Raw genomic sequence first — 17029 nt, forward strand, 5'->3', positions numbered from 1 at the left:
AACTTTTGAAAATGCTCCTGACCTGAGCTCACCGTTGCACATCCATTCCATATGCTTGTAGGTGACATTACATACAAGCACGTGGGTTGGATGCGAGAGTTGGATCAGCAGGATGAGTGTGCCAGGACAGGTAGATGTGTCTCATCTCTGCTTCCTTTCACCACTCTGCATATCATAGATGAGAAGAGGGTACAGCGGTGAAGCAGATGAGCAGGAGGGTAAAGCGGTGGGGAAAATGAGCAGGAGGGTTTCAGAGGTGGGACAGATGAGCAGGAGGTTACAGCGATGGGACAGATGTGCAGGGAGATGCAGTGGATGAAGAGATGAGCAGTGTTGGGCCAGATGAGCAGGGGGGTTCAGTGTTGGGCCAGATGAGCAGGGGGGTTCAGTGTTGGGCCAGATGAGCAGGGGGGGTTCAGTGTTGGGCCAGATGAGCAGGGGGGTTCAGTGGTGGGACAGAAAAGCAGGGGGGTAGAGCAGTGGGGCAGATGTGAAAGGAGGTGTATTGGTGGGACAGATGAGCAGGGGGTTACAGTGGTGGGGCAGAAGAGCAGAGAGAGCAGAGGTGGGGCAGAAGAGCAGAGGGGTACAGAGGTGAGACAGATGTGTGGGAGGTAAATTTGGTAGGGCAGATTTGAAAGCTAGGTACAGTGGTGGGGCAGATGAGCAGCTGGGTTCAGTGTTAGGACAGATGAGAAGGTGATTGAGTAGTGAGACAGAAGAGCATGGGGATACAGCGGTGGAGCAGATGTGCAGGGAGGTACATTAATGGGGCAGATGAGCAGGGGGTTACAGTGGTGGGACAGAAGAGCAAGAAGGGGGTACAGTGGTGGGGCAGATCTGCAGGAGGTACAGTGGTGGGAGGGATAAGAAGGGAGTTCAGCGGTGGACAGAAAAGCAGGGGGTACAGTGATAGAGCAGATGAGCAGGGGGTTACAGTGGTGGGACAGATGAGCGGGGGGGGGGGGGGGGGTCAGTGTTGGGGCAGCGGAGAAAGGAGGTACTTTGGTGGGACAAATGAGCAGGGGGTTACAGTGGTGGGGCAGATGTGCAGAGGAGTAAGGAGGTACATCGGTGGAACACATGAGCAGGGGGTTACAGTGGTGGGGCAGAAGAGCAGGGGGTACATTGGTGGGGCAGATGAGAAAGGGGGTACAGTGGTGGGGCAGATGAGCAGGGTGGTACAGTGGTGGGGCAGATGTGCAGGGGAGGGTACAGTGGTAAAACAGATTTGCAGGAGGGACAGTGATCTGAGGTGTGTAGTTGCAGGAGTTGGAGTTGATCTGAGGTGTGAGAGTGCAGGATGTTTAATTTCTCACTACTAAAGTAGTTTACAGCATTTACTTTATAAAAAATCCTTTTCATGATTGAGAGTGTGAAGTTGACTTTTTTTTTTTTTTGTTATAAAATCGGCACGTTCAATTTCTTTGAAAACATTTTTGGGCACACTGTGCTCAAAAGGTTGCCTACCCATGAGCTAAGCAATGTTATTGATAAACACTGTGGGCTGCTTTTTTTAAATAATTTTTTACAGCAGGGCTCAACAAATGCCAGGTCGCCATGGTAACCACAAATTTTGTCTTGGAGCTTGGGCTGCTGCCCGAATTCTCCCCACACCCCCGCTATGTATTCTGGGCTCCACTTGCTCATCTGCAGGCCCCTGAACGGCATAGCGGGTGCCGCCATGGAGAGGGGAGAAAGGAGAGCGGATACACATCTGCTGCTCTCCTCCCCTTCTAGTTGTTGACCCGGAAGTGCCCCCCTGTTCAGTTTTCCCGACCATTGAAAACGTTGATTGTGATACACGTTACATAACGCTGCGCACGCTGGAATGAGAGCAATAATTCTTCCACCAAACCACATTTGTTGCACTAAACTGATGACCTATATGGGGCTTTTATAGCGTCTATGGAAAATTTAGGGTAGTGACATGTTTAAACACTTCCCGCCCGGGCCTATAGCAAAATGACAGCCGGGCGGTGGTTGCGTTATCCTGACTGGGTGTCATATGAGGTCCAGCAGGATAACAGCCACCTCGCACCAGTGGGGACGCGCATCGCGGTGATCGGTGGCGCGGTGTGTCAGTCTGACACACTGCTACACCGATCTCGGTAAAGAGCCTCTGACGGAGGCTCTTTACCACGTGACCAGCCGTGTCCAATCACGGCTGATCAACATGTAAACAGGAAGAGCCGTTGATCGTATTTTCCTCACTCGCGTCTGACAGACGTGAGTAGAGGAGAGCTGATCGGCTGCTCTCCTGACGGGGGGCTGTGCTGATTGTTTATCAGCACAGCCCCCCATCGGATCCCACCCAGGACCACCATCATGCCGCCCAGGACCACCAGGATGGACATCCACACTGGACCACCATGTATGCCCACCCAGACCACCAGGGAAATGCAAATCTGTGCCAAGGCAGCTGCCAATCAATGCCCACTCACAATGCCTACCACTGCCAGTGCCACCAGGGATGCCTATCAGTGCCGCATATCAGTGCCAATCAGTGCCACGTATCAATGCCCAGCAGTGCCACCTATCAGCGCCACCCATAAGTACCCATCTTTGCAGCCTTTCAGTGCCCATCAGTGTCGCCTATCAGTGCCCACCAGTGCCACCCATGAGTGGCTTCAGTGCTGCCTATCAATGTCCATCGGTATTGCATATCAGTGGCCATCGTTGGTGCCGCCTTGTCAGTGCCATCTTATCAGTGCCCATCAGTGAAGGAGAAAACTTACTTATTTACAAAATTTTATAACAAACAAAAGCAAAACTTTTATATTTTTTTTTTTCAAAATTTTTGGTCTTTTTTATTTTTTTAGCAAAAAATAAAAACTGCAGAGGTGATCAAATACCAGCAAAAGAAAGCTCTATGTGTGGGAATGAAATGATAAAAATTCTGTGTGGGTACAGTGTAGCATGACCGCGCAATTGTCATTTAAACAGCGACAGTGCAGAAAGCTGAAAATTGGCTTGGGCAGGAAGGGGGGTAAGTGCCTGGTATTGAAGTGGTTAAGGTTTGACATGTTGGGTATCTTTTTACACTCTGCAACCTCTGCTTTTATTTTTTACCAAAAAAATAGGTAATTTATTGCGTTTTTGTGCCCCCTAAACTTAATGTGTGTTTTTACTGAATTCTTTTGTTTCCTAGACCTTTACGGTAAAATCATGTGACATAAAAAATTGGAACTACCACTATTTTATTCTCTCGGGTGTCTGCTTTTAGAAAATGTTTGGGGGTTTTATGAAATCTTCAAGTGATATTAAAGTCTAAATTTTTTCTTGTTTTTTTTTGTTTGTTTTTTTTTTTTTGTTTAAAAACAAACATATCATACTTACCTGCTCTGTGCAGTGGTTTTGCACAGAGCAGCCCTGATCTTCCTCTTCTCAGGTCCTTTGCTGGCACTCCTGGCTTCCCACACCCCCCGCTGTGGAGTTCACTCATAGCAAGCAGCTTGCTATGGGGCACCTGAGGCGAGCCCCGCCCCTTCTCCTTCTCCTCATTGGCTTGCTGCCTTTGACGGCAGCGGGAGCCAGTGGTGCCTGCTGCTGTCTCAGCCAATGAGAGAGAGTCCGCAGACAGCCAAGGCTCTCATTTGCAACATAACTGGATCGAGATGGGGCTCAGGTGGGTACTGGGGGGGCTGATGCACACAAGGTTTTTTTTATCTTAACCTCTTGGCACCGGCCATACGCAAATATGTGGCCTCTTGGTGCCTGGTCCTTAGTGCCGAAGGGCTGCATATTTGCTTGAATTGTGCGCGCACCCAGCACAGTTATCGCCTGACTGAAAGCTCCTGCTCGGTCCTTGCGATCGGCAGTTTTTCAGGTCATGTGACAGCCAATCACGGCGGTCACGTGGTCTTAGGCCCCGCCCCACCTCCCGACGTCATAAACCTCTTAAAGGGCCATGAGGCGCCTTCGCCAAGAGGTTAATGCATAGAATGCATTAAGATAAAAAAAAAAAAAAAAAAAATCTGTTTTTACATCCACTTTCAGGCCACATATGATTTTTTTTTTTTTTTTTTTTAAACGTGCAAAAAAGGCAAAAAACTGTTCTGGCTGTGAAAGGGTTAAATGCGAAGTTCACCTTCAGGAACATGTTCTACCTGTAAGATTTGTTAGTTAACCACTCGGAGACTGACTCACGCCGATATACGTCGGCAAAGTGACATGGGTGCACAAAATCACGTACCCGTACGTCGTTTGCGGCGATCAGATTCGTTGCAGAACTGATCAGTCTTCAGGTCCAGGCAATGATTTGTGGCCTGGACCTGCTGATCGATTCTGGCGAATGAAAATGCTTCCTCTGCCTGTAAGTGTAAACACAGGCAGGGGAAGTGAGGTCATCTCCCTTTCTGGAATTATTTTCCGAGGACGTCTTACAGTGAGTTGCACCAACACTACACTGACACAGTACGTGTTGGCACACTTGTCACCCCCCGATTGCCCCCCCCCCCCAGTTAAACCCTTCACTCCCTGTCACTGTGTGACCAATTGCAGTTTTCAGATTTTTCACTGTTCACTTCATTGGTGTTATTTGGTGTATGGAAAAAAAGAACATTACAATATATGCCCAACAAGGACAGTATGGAGCTGGAATTTGAGTGGGTATACCCGAATGATGCCTGCAGGTTTAGGTATCATCTTGGTATCGTTCTTTTCAGCCATCGGTCGGCTTTCATGTAAAAGCAATCCTAGTGGGTAATTAGCCGCTAGACTGCTTTTATATGCAGTGGGAGGGAATGATCCCCCCGTCGTCTTATTTGGGTTTTCTCTGGCTTTCCTGTCCCACTGGGGAACCTGATAATGGAGCTGGTGGCTCTGCCAGCTGACCATAGAGCCGATCGAAGATCAGAACAGCTCCAATCATCTCTATGGCTTAAGAAACCATAAGCTACGAGCATTTCATGACTTTGGTTTCGCTGGATATAAACGGCGCCATTGGGAAAGCATCTTATCACACCGATCTTGGTGTGGTCAGATGCTTTGAGGGCAGAGGAGAGATCTAGAGTCTAATGGACCCAATTTTTTTTATAAAGAGGACCTGTCACGACGCAAGCGTCAGTCTCGTTTCATATGTAAACAGCAATTGCACCATGCATGTGAGGTATCACCACGAACGTCAGATGGAGGGCAGTAATTTTAGCAGTAGACCTCCTCTGTAAATCTAAAGTGGTAACCTCTAAAGGCTTTTAATAATGTATGTAGTTTGTCGCCCCTGCACGGTTGTACACAGTTTTAAAGCATGTTGTGTTTGGTATCTATGTACTCGGCATAAGATCTTTTATATTTTATCAAACATTTGGCAATATAGTGTGTTTTAGTGCATTAAAATTCAAAAAAGTGTTTTTTTTTTTTTTTTTTTTTCGATATACTGCGTGAAAAAAAAATGCAACACCCACCATTTTAATCTGTAGGGCCTTTGCTTTAAAAAAAATATATATAATGTTTGGGGGTTCAGAGTAATTTTCCAGCAAAAATAAAATATTTTTCCATGTAAACAAAGTGTCAGAAAGGGCATTGTCTTCAAGTCGTTAGAGTGGGTGATGTGTGACATAAGCTTATAATGTTGTGCATAAAATACCAGGACAGGTCAAAACCCCCCAAATGACCCCTTTTTGGAAAGTAGACATCCCAAGCTGATAGGCATGTTGAGTCCATGGAATATTTTATATTTTGCCACAAATTTCGGGAAAATGACCATTTATTTTTCACAAAGTTGTCACTGAAATGATATATTGCTCAAACAAGCTATAGGCATATGTGAAATTACACCCCAAAATACATTCTGCTGCTTCTCCTGAGTATGGGGATACCACATGTTTGGGACTTTTTGGCAGTCCAGCCGCATACAGGACCCCGAAAACCAAGCACTGCCTTCAGGCTTTCTAAGGGCGTAAGGCCCCTTTCACACGATCGGACCATTCAGGTCCGCCTGTCAGTTTTGACGGCGGACCGTTAAGGTCCGCCTGTCAGTTTTGACGGCGGACCGTTAAGGTCCGCCTGTCAGTTTTGACGGCGGACCGTTCAGGTACGCCTGTCAGTTTTGACGGCGGACCGTTCAGGTCCGCCTGTCAGTTTTGACGGCGGACCGTTCAGGTCCGTCTGTCAGTTTTGACGGCGGACCGTTAAGGTCCGCCTGTCAGTTTTGACGGCGGACCGTTCAGGTCCGCCTGTCAGTTTTGACGGCGGACCGTTCAGGTCCGCCTGTCAGTTTTGACGGCGGATCGTTCAGGTCCGCCTGTCAGTTTTGACGGCGGATCGTTCAGGTCCACCTGTCAGTTTTGACGGCGGATGGTTCAGGTCCGCCTGTCAGTTTTGACGGCGGACCTGAACGGGCGCTCCACGTTAGTCTATGGAGCGTCGGATGTCAGCGGAGACATGTTCGCTGACATCTGACCCTGTCTGATCCGCTAAAGGCAGACGGATGGCCCTACGTCCAGGTCCGTTGCTATCGGATCGGGTGAGATCTGATGAAAACGGACATGCTGTCCGTTTTCATCCGATCCCTCCATAGGCGGCAGCAGCGCCTGACAAGCCCCTCCCCGCTCAGTGAGCAGAGAGGGACCTGTCATCCGCCGGCTCAGCGGAGATCAATGGACAGATCTCCCGCTGAGCCGGCGGACCGAGGCGGGCTCCGTAGAAACGGAGTCCGCCTCATGTGAAAGGGGCCTACATTCTTGTTTTCACGCCTCACTACTTATCATAGTTTTGGAGGCCATGAAATGCCCAGATAGCACAAAACCCCCCCAAATTACCCCATTTTGGAAAGTAGACACCCCAAGCTATTTGCTGAGAGGCAGAAAAAAATGTTTTGTAATTTTCCCGAAACTTCTGGCAAAGTATAAAATATTCCATGAACTCTACATGCTTATCAGCTAACTTTGTGTCACTTCTTTTTTTTTTTTTTTTTTTTTTTTAATTTTTCAATCACTTGTGACAAAAAAATAAAATATTCAATGTGCTCAACAAGCCTTTCAGCAAATTTCTTGGGGTGTCTACTTTCCAAAATGGAGTCATTTGGGGGGGTATTGTACTGCCCTGCCATTTTGGCACCTCAAGAAATGAGACCATGATAAACTAAAAGCTGCGTGAATTCCAGAAAATGTGCCCTAGTTTGTAGACACTATAACTTTTGCGCAAACAAATAAATATACGATTATTTAATTTTTTTTTTTACCCGAGACATGTAGCTGAATGCTTTTTGCCCTAAATGTATGACTAAAATTGAGTTTATTGTATTTTTTTTATAGCAAAAAGTAGAAAATATCATTTAAAAAAAAAAAAAATTTCAGTCTTTTTTTGTTTATATCGCAAAAAATAAAAACCGCAGAGGTGATCAAATACCACCAAAAGAAATCTCCATTTGTGGGAAAAAAAGGACGCAAATTTTGTTTGGGTACTGCATTGCATGACCGTGCAGTTACCAGTTAAAGCAGCGCAGTGCCAAACGTAAAAAGTGCTCTGGTCAGGAAGGAGGTTAAATCCTTCCGTGGCTGAAGTAGTTAGTTTACTGTGCCATCCAAAAATGCAGGGTAAAGCTCTTATGCAAAGAAGAAGCCATATCTGAACATGATCCAGAAACGCTACCATCATCTTTGGGCCAAAGCTCATTTAAAATGCTCTGTTGCAAAGTGGAAAACTGTTGGTCAGACAAATCAAAATTTGACATTGTGGCAACCATGGGCGCCATGTCTTCCAGGCTAAAGAGGAGAGGGACCTTCTGGCTTGTTATCAGCACTCGATTCAAAAGCCTGCAACTCTGATGGAATGGGCAGATTGCACATCTGGAAAGGCACCATAAATGCTGAAGGATATATCCAACTTTTAGAGAAGCCTATGCTCCCATCCAGATGACACCTTTTTTCTGGGAAGGTATTCATTAATTTAGGACAATGAACAGCATGGCTACATAGTAAAAGAGTCTGGGTGCTTAACTGGCCTGCCTGCAGTCCAGACCTTTCACCAATTGAAAATATTTGGCGCATCTTGAAATTAAAAATATATCAGACACAGGGCTGTTGAGCAGTTAGAATCCTATATCGGGCAAGAATGGGACAACATTCTTGTCCCAAAACTCCAGCAACTGGTCTCCTAAATTCTCAGACATTTGCAGAATGTTAAAAGTACAGGGGATGCTACACTGTCATAAACATTGCCCTTTCTCAACTTTGAGATGTGTTGCTGCCATCAATTTCAAAATTGTACATTTTGTCAGCTCCATTTGATTTGTTTTCTGTTGTGAATAAAATATGGGTTTATGAAATTTTGCTCTGGGTTTTGTAAAGTAGTGCATGCACTACTTTTGCTGAGGTCCAACATGATTTCAGCCCATTCAAATGAAAAGTGTGAAATTGCACTGCACCTGGATCGCTTGTGAATCATTCCTGTGCGATTCATGGTGTGAATGGGCCTTTAGGGAATTTATTCAGGAGAGCATTTGTGTTTTACCGTGTGCTTGTTAAACCTTTGACCACATAAACACAGTTGCTGCTACCAAAGAATCTGATAATGAACACAATTACTGGTGGCTTTGTATAAGTACATTGAGATATGAGATAAGTACACTAACCCTGTGACCTGACTGAGGGAAGAACTACACCTGAATAACAAGCATATCTATGACTAATTCAAGGCTTTATTGTGGTGTTTATTCCATGCGGGTTTTCTAATACTTGTGTAACTCTTTATGATCTGTTTTCTTCTGCAGAACAATACTCGGTACCCTGGAATGGACATTAATATTACTGGTGTGTGGGAAAGAAATGTTACTGGCCATGGAGTCACTGTGGTGGTCGTAGATGATGGTGTCCAGTATACAAACCAGGACATTCAGTCAAATTATGTGAGCATTTTCAGCTGACAAATCTTTGATGTAGGACACTGACTGCATAACAAATTAGAGTATGTGTAGTAAAAATCATAACTGGAGCATTTTCTTCCCCAGAATCCGGAAGGTAGCTATGACCTCAACTCTAATGATCCAGACCCAATGCCTCATCCTGACAAATTCAGTGACAACCATCATGGAACCCGTTGTGCAGGGGAAATTGCTGCAGTACCCAACAATAATTTCTGTGCAGTTGGTGTGGCATATGGAAGCAGAGTTGCAGGTTTGTGAATACAAAAAACAAATGGGTAAAATTGGCTTAGATGCATGGCTTATCTAGTTGAATTAATATAAATAATATAAATAATATAAATATGTTTTGCTCTCTGCACAAGGCTTACATCTGCAGGCCAAAACTGGACAATTTCCCATCTATCTCTGTTATTTCTTCAGCTTCCCTGCAGGTGTGCATACTAATGATGATCTTATCCATTATAATAAAGCTGAGAAAGCAACAATAATAGCAGTGTGATACAGTATGTCCAGTGATGGACAGTAATGAGTGAATCCAGACAGATTGTCAGACCTGAAAGAACCCGGGAGAAAGGCATCACCGTCTCTGCCTTGGTGGTTTAAAAGCCTTTTATTCTGCACTGTATGCCGGGATTGTTCAAGGTGGCAAAAGTCACTGAGAATCTTCATATGAAGACAACGCTTCACATTAAATGGCTGCTATTCAGCAGTACATTGAAATTGTGTTTTGTGAGTGGTTTAATTTCTTGGTTTTGTGAATGGTCTTTCTTGGTTAATGAGACTGTTTTTATAACTGGTAGCTCACCTAATAGTTGCTGAATACCCGTCTTAGCATCTACACGTTTCATCCTTTTGCTTGTATCTTTTAACACTTATTTATTTATTGCAGGTATCAGAGTTCTCGATGGCCCTCTCACAGACAGCATGGAGGCAATTGCTTTCAACAAACACTATCAGATCAATGATATCTACAGTTGCAGGTGATTAAAACTGTACATCTACTATAGCCATTTACCAAACTGATGTTGAAATAGTTATTGGCTTCTTTTTCGTCTTTAATGCTCTTTGATTTGCAGACTTTATTGGTGATCATTTAGGTGAAGCATTGTGTATATTAATAGTGTCAAATTAACCATTTGCTGTCCACAGACTTTATATAAATGGCCTGTACGACAAGGGTTTTTTTTTTTTTCAGCAAGCTTTATGCATTTTAGTAAAAGGGTTTAGCTGCACTGAAGTGCAGAGGTGACACTAGGGGACCCCTGATGTCTCCAAAAAGAGCCCATGCTATCACCTAGCCCCCTTGTGATCGCAGTAAAGTTAAATTTAAAAAAAATGTTTTTAAAAAACAAAATTTATAATGAAATAAAATCTCTTTAAAAAAAAAAGGGAAAAAAACAACCCATTCACCCCACACAAGAATGAAAACATGCACTGTGATCAGTCGGCCAGACTGTGAATGTGTAAAAGCAGCTGCTGATAGACACACAAAGCTGCAGGCTGTGATATTCATTTATCTATCTATTTATTTTTTGTTGACGCCAGTCCAGAGCAACCCCTGCTACAAGAAAGCAGAGCTATCAATCACAATATATATCTACTTTCTAGTGCCATTGTTGGACATGTGAGGACCTGTCCAACCATGCTGCTTAAAAACTAGGCACAGATTTTGAACTGAACCTAGTACTATATGCATTATGTCACCTGGGGAGTTAAAATACTATATGTTTTTATCATAATATATATTTTTATTTTAACTTCATAGGGGACTAAGTGCATATAGTCATAGGTGTGTTTCAGGTTTGCCTGGGCACAGCCTAATCAATGCGTGTGGAGCTAATTCCCCCCTATTACCTGAGCTTCCCCCATGTTGTGCCCCCTCACAGTGCTGCTGGCTCTCCTCCTCCCCCCCCCCCCCCCGGCTCCTGCAGGGGATGTATCAGAATGGAGAGTGGGGGAAGGGGCTAATAAATATGTAATTTACCGTCCTCTTCCTTTTTCTAAATAAATACAGTGAACACTCGCTCACTGTTCCTTCATAAATGAAGCATAGGCAACTGTGTTGCCTATGCTTCAGTTTGTGAATGAACAGGAAGCCACTCAGAACAGAGCACTATTCTGTTCATTCACTATCCAGTGCAGCTGGTGCATGTGTGTTTTGAGCTTTTGGGTGCACACCCTAATGCAATAGGCTGCTCACACCTGTGCATACAGTACTTGGTTTCATTCAGATCTGTCCCTTCATTTCTAAGCAGCATGGTTGGATAGTTTTCCTTAATGCCTGACAATGCTGCTAGAAAGAAGATGGATTTGTGGAAGGGAATGTGTCAGGCTCTGCATTTCTCTTGCCTTTTACTTGTAGGGCCATCAAAGTATTTTATTCAACTACTTAAAGTAAAACTCCAGATATGGAAACCATTGCACAGAATGTGATTTTTCCTTAACTTTTTTTTTCTTTTTTAAGCTGGGGTCCTGATGATGATGGGAAGACTGTTGATGGACCTCATCAGTTGGGAAAGGTACTTTGTTTAATCACAATAAAAATGTAATCATTCCTCTATGTAAAAATAATATAAAACGAAACAGAAATTGCAGTTTTTTGCCCGCCATCTTTTCCTCTTTGCCTCTATGCAATAACCACTTGACCTCCAGAAGATTTACCCCCCCCTTTCATGACCAGGTCATTTTTTGCGATACGGCACTGTTATGTTACAGACAATTGCTTGGTCGTGCGTCACTGTACCCAAATAAAATGTATGTCCCTTTTTTTTCCCACAAATAGAGCTTTCTTTTGGTGGTATTTGATCACCTCTGCATTTTTTTTTTATTTTGTGCACTATAGACAAAAAACCCCAACAATTTTGAAGGAAAAAACAATATTTTTTACTTTCTGCTATAAAACATATCCAATGAATAAAATTTAAAAAATCTAATTTCTTCATAAAATTAGGCCAATGATTTCTGCTACATGTTTTTGGTAAAAAAAATCCCAATAAGCGTATTTTGATTGGTTTTGCTTAAAAGTTATACCTTCTACAAACTATGGGATATTTTTATTTATTTTTCTTTTTTTTTTTTTTTTTTCTTTTCTAGTAATGGTTGCGGACCAGTGACATTAATGCAGTAATCGGTGCAAAAAAAGCACTGTTACTGTACTAATGACACTGGCTGGGAAGGGGTTAACATCAGAGGCGATCAAAACACTGTGCCTAGCCAGTCTTTTACTATACTGTGTTAGGTGCTTTTACTAGGGGAAGAGATGGAATTTATTCCCTGCTTTTCAGGGACACAAACACCATCCCTTCCCTCCTGTCAGAACAGCAAGCTGCCTTTGTTTACACAGGCAGATCACAGTTCTGTGTCTTTGCCTGACTGACGGGTGCCGGAGGACATTGGGTACCCTGCACCCGCCGATTGACTTTCACCGTGTGTAATCACAGCGAAAGTGAGCTGCCGGCAGCGCGCATGCGTTCCCTCTACTTGGCAGTGTTGGATCTCGTGAATATATATGTAATCGGATGCACAGGTGCAGCCCTGTAGCAGTAAAACTGCTATAGGGCAGACTTAAAGCGGTTAAATAAGAGACCATTGGTCAGATGATAACCAGGTTCTATGAGATCCCAGTTCCCTCTAGGCATATAGGGAACCCAAACTCTCCACTGAAGTCTGATACAGAATCAAACATGATAGTAGCTACTGGGAGAGAAAAATGCAGCCTAGCCAGATTTTTTTTTTTTTTTTTTTTAACAATACAGATATGATGAATGGAGTACTGAGTTTAGAATGGGGAGTGCTAAAAGTGCACTTTCCTTTTTAAACAGGTGCTCAGTATCGCAACCCATTTCCGTTTTTCCTCACCAGAATCTTTTGTATCTATAACACTAAATCATATTGTATCATTTTTTTTTTTTTACTCCCACCTTTTAGGCTGCCCTACAGCACGGAGTCATTGCTGGACGGAAAGGATTTGGAAGCATTTTTGTAGTGGCCAGTGGTAATGGAGGCCAATACAATGATAACTGTAATTATGATGGATATGCCAACTCTATTTATACTGTCACTATAGGTAAATGAAATGTATTTTACTACAGTCAAGAGAAACTACGTTAATTGTGCATCAGTTGTATTTGTTGTTTAAGTCTATATGTTTTTAAATTGATGTTTTATCTGGATATGTAAATCCATTTTATGTTAAATATTTTATACATGACAATGTATTCCCAAAGCGCTCGACAGAAGCTGTCTGCCTCTGGGCTCACTCTTTCTCATTGAACCCCAGATAGAGGTTGGAGAGTATCAGGAACCATGAATCAGAACGAGACAGAAGTATAGTTAAATCACACTTGTTTAATAATAATAATAAGATAAACAGAGTAAGCGTAGTCAAAACAAGCCAAAACAATATCAGAGTGCCAGAGATGAACGTAGTGGTACAGCAAGCAGGATCAGGAGCCAGAAGGAACGTCAGCCAAGCAAGTCTTCAACAGGAATGCAGGAGAAAGTCTCTGTGACGTTGACAAAGGCGAAGGCAGAGATCAAGTGAGCTGGACGACTTTAAGTAGGCAGGACTGACGAGCAGAATCAACAGCTGGGTAACTGGAGAGAAATGGGAGCTGGCAATTAGCCGACAGCTGAGCGGCCAGCTCAGAGAAGGAAGGGCTGAGCCCAGCCCTGACAGTACCCCTTCCTCAATGACCCCTCCCCCTCAGAGGACCATCGGGCTTGATCTATGGAAATCATGAAGGAGGACAGGGGCATGTACGTCCGAGGATGAGACCCAAGAGCGTTCCTCCGTACCCCTTCCAATGCACCAGGTACTGTATGTGTCCACGGAACCTACGGGGGTCAACAATGGATTGTACTTCATACTCCTCATGGTTCTCAACCTGTATAGGGTGAGGACATGGCACCGAGGTGGTTAAGCGATTGCAGACCAAAGGTTTCCATAAGGAGACATGAAACACATTTGAGATGCACATACTAGGAGGAAGGTCCAAGGCGTAAGCCACTGGGTTAATCCTGCAAAGGATACGGAAAGGCCCAATAAAACGAGGTGCAAACTTCAAAGAAGGAACACGAAGTCGAAGGTTGCGAGATGAGATGACAGCCAGACTCTGTCCCCAACCTGGTGTACCTATCGTTAGCATATTGCAAAGCCTGTTGAACTTGTGCCCAGGTGGAACGAAGACCATGGAGATGCTCCTCTAACACAGGAATACTCTGCGGAACAAACGAGTCAGGCAACATGGAAGGTTGGAAGCCATAATTTGCCATAAACTGGGACAATCGGGAAGCCGAATTCAAGGCACTTTTGTGAGCAAACTCTGCCCATGGTAATAGGTTTGAACAGTTGTTATGATTTTCAGAAATATAGCAACGTAAGAATTGCTCCAAGGACTGATTGGCTCAATCTGCGGCCCCATTAGACTGTGGGTGATACGCAGAGGAGAAAGCAAGCTCAACTCCCAACTGTGCACAAAAGGCTCGCCAGAACCGGGAGACAAACTGACTACCCTTGTCCGAGACAATCACCTTGGGTAGCCTATTTAAGCGAAAGATCTTCCGAGCAAAAATGGAAGCCAGTTCCTTAAAAGTGGGCAGCTTCTTAAGTGGAATACAATGACACATCTTTGAGAACCGGTCAACCACCATAAGGATCAAATTGTTACCTTGGGAGTTGGGTAACTCCACAATGAAATCCATAGACAGGTAGGTCCAGGGCCTCTCTCCATTGGGTATGGGTTGTAGGAGGCCCACTGGAAGGTGTTGTGAAGTCTTACTCTGAGCACACATGGAACAGGCAGCTACGAAGGCAGTTACATCAGCACGTAGACTAGGCCACCAGAATTGTTGGGAAATGGCCCAAACGAGTTGACTCTTCCCAGGGTGGCCAGCTGCCTTGGAAGAATGGTAAGTCTGGAGCACGGCAGTATTGAGACTCTCTGGGACAAAACAGCGGTCACAAGGTTTCTCAGGAGGAGCATGGACCTGAGCAGCAAGAATTTTGTCACCCAAAGGAAAAGTAAGACTGGTGTGAACCATAGCCAGAATACGATCAGGAGGAATCACGGGAACCGACTCTAACTTGGAAGTGGAGGAAAATTGGCGCGACAAGGTGTCGGGGCCCCCCCATTCTTAGTACCGGGTAAGAATGAGACAATGTAATGAAAACTCGACAAGAAAAGAGCCCATTGTGCCCTTCTGGGAGAGAGGCGCTTAGCCTCAGACAAGAATGTGAGATTCTTATGGTCAGTAAGAATGAGAACTGACACAGTGGTACCTTCAAGGAGATGTCTCCATTCTTTCAGGGCTAAAATGATCGCCAACAGCTCTCTGTCACCAATCTTGTAATTGCACTCTGCAGGTAACAATTTCTTAGGAAAAGTAGCCACACGGATGCATAGCGCTCTCAGAGTTAGGACGTTGAGACAGAGGGGCGCCAACGCCAGTCTCAGAAGCATCAACTTCTAGGATAAAAGGCAACGTAGGATCAGGATGTGCCAACACAGGAGCAGAAACAAAGTCCGCCTTGAGACTCTCAAAGGCCTTAATGGACTCCGGAGTCCAACTCTGTGGGTTACCGTCCTTTCTGGTCATATCAGTCAGGGGCTTGACCAGAGACGAGAAGTTACGAATAAATTTCCGATAATATTTGGCAAAGCCCAGGAAATGCTGCAGAGGGCGCAAACCCACGGGTCGGGGCCACTATAGGATTGCCGAAAGTTTCTCTGGGTCCATCAAAAAACCAGCAGTGGAGATGACATGGAATTTAACCTGTTCATGATGGAACTCGCACTTCTCCAGTTTACAATAGAGATTGTTTTCTCTTAGTTTCTGAAGCACACGACAGACATCTGTGTGGTGGCTCTCCAGGGACTTGGAAAATATGAGGATATCATTGAGATAAACCACCACACATAACTGCAACCAATCTCAGAGGACATCGTTAATAAATTCCTGGAAAACTGCCGGGGCATTAGAGGGGCCAAAAGGCATTAAGAGGTACTCATAATGGCCTGTTCTGGTATTAAACGCAGTTTTCCACTCGTCACCCTCCTTAATCCGCAAGGGGATTGTATACCCCTCTCAAATCAAGCTTTGTGAAAACCGTAGCTCCCTTGAGGCGGTCAAATACCTCTGTAATCAACGGAATCAGGTAGGCATTCCTAATCGTGAAACGATTGAGACGCCTATAATCAATACAAGGTCTCAGTTCACGGCTCTTCTTCACAAAGAAGAAACCAGCACCAGCAGGAGACGAGGATTTGCGGAAGAAACCTCGAGAAAGTGTGTCTGCAACATACTCCTCCATGGGCTTATCCTCCAAGACCGATGAAGGGTAAACCCAGCCACGAGGGGGTATGGCACCAGGTTGAAGGTCAATTGCACAATCATAAGACCGGTGTGGAGGCAAACTACCGGCTTGACCTGTGTCAAAGACAACTAGGGTTGGTGTCACCTGGTGCGGTAAAACGTGGTGGGGGGAATACCATGTTTTAACGCACCACCACGGCTCTCAATTCGTAGCCTGCCACAGTGTTCTGTCCTGTCGCTGTGGAATGACAGCAGAAGCAGTACAGAGCAGTAGACACTTGGCAGGGTAGCGCATAAGGCTCTCTCCTATCTAACCTGCCACAATGCACTTGATGGTGTCACCCAAGGCTTGACTGAATTGCGTTGTCAATGGGAGGGCCATACAAAGGCATTGTTAAATACCATGAGTGCATTATGCACAGGGTTCAGAAGTACACTGCATACAGAGTACAGCATTCAGGAATGTGATACAAACAGGGTGCAGAAGTTTGCTATGTACAGGGTGCAGGGCCTAGAAGTTTGCTATGTACAGGGCCCAGAAGTTTGCTATGTACAGGGTGCAAGGATCGCTATGTACAGGGTGCAAGGCTCAGGAGTTCTCTATGTGTAAGGTGCAAAGTTGAGTGCCGCATGCTTCACAGGACAGAAAAGAGGACAGAAGAGTGGACAGAGAGGCTGCTGCCAAAGAGCTGCTTCAACTTACAGAGGGTCAGGTGTGCAGTCTGCTGGCCGGGATAGTGAACCCGCTGCAGGGATGGTAGAGCTGCCGTGTACATCATCCTCCCTGCCCCTCCCCCCCCTTTCATAGAGATACTGCTGGGCAGGAAGGACTGTGCACACTGCCGGGGC

General features: G+C 44.9%; 1 protein-coding gene across 3 annotated transcripts in view; it reads left to right on the forward strand.

Moving 5' to 3' along the window:
* The window catches only part of PCSK7 (proprotein convertase subtilisin/kexin type 7), a 222888-nt gene that overhangs the window by 32972 nt on the left and 172887 nt on the right, over nt 1-17029 (forward strand). For all 3 annotated transcript variants that reach the window (XM_073602365.1, XM_073602366.1, XM_073602367.1), the window contains 5 exons: nt 8714-8848; nt 8951-9116; nt 9756-9846; nt 11331-11385; nt 12794-12932. In XM_073602365.1, the coding sequence (XP_073458466.1) occupies nt 8714-8848; nt 8951-9116; nt 9756-9846; nt 11331-11385; nt 12794-12932 (586 nt within the window). The remainder of the gene's footprint in view (nt 1-8713; nt 8849-8950; nt 9117-9755; nt 9847-11330; nt 11386-12793; nt 12933-17029) is intronic.

This window comes from Aquarana catesbeiana, linkage group LG10 (assembly GCF_042186555.1).
Source record: "Aquarana catesbeiana isolate 2022-GZ linkage group LG10, ASM4218655v1, whole genome shotgun sequence".
Taxonomy (NCBI): Eukaryota; Metazoa; Chordata; class Amphibia; order Anura; family Ranidae; genus Aquarana; species Aquarana catesbeiana.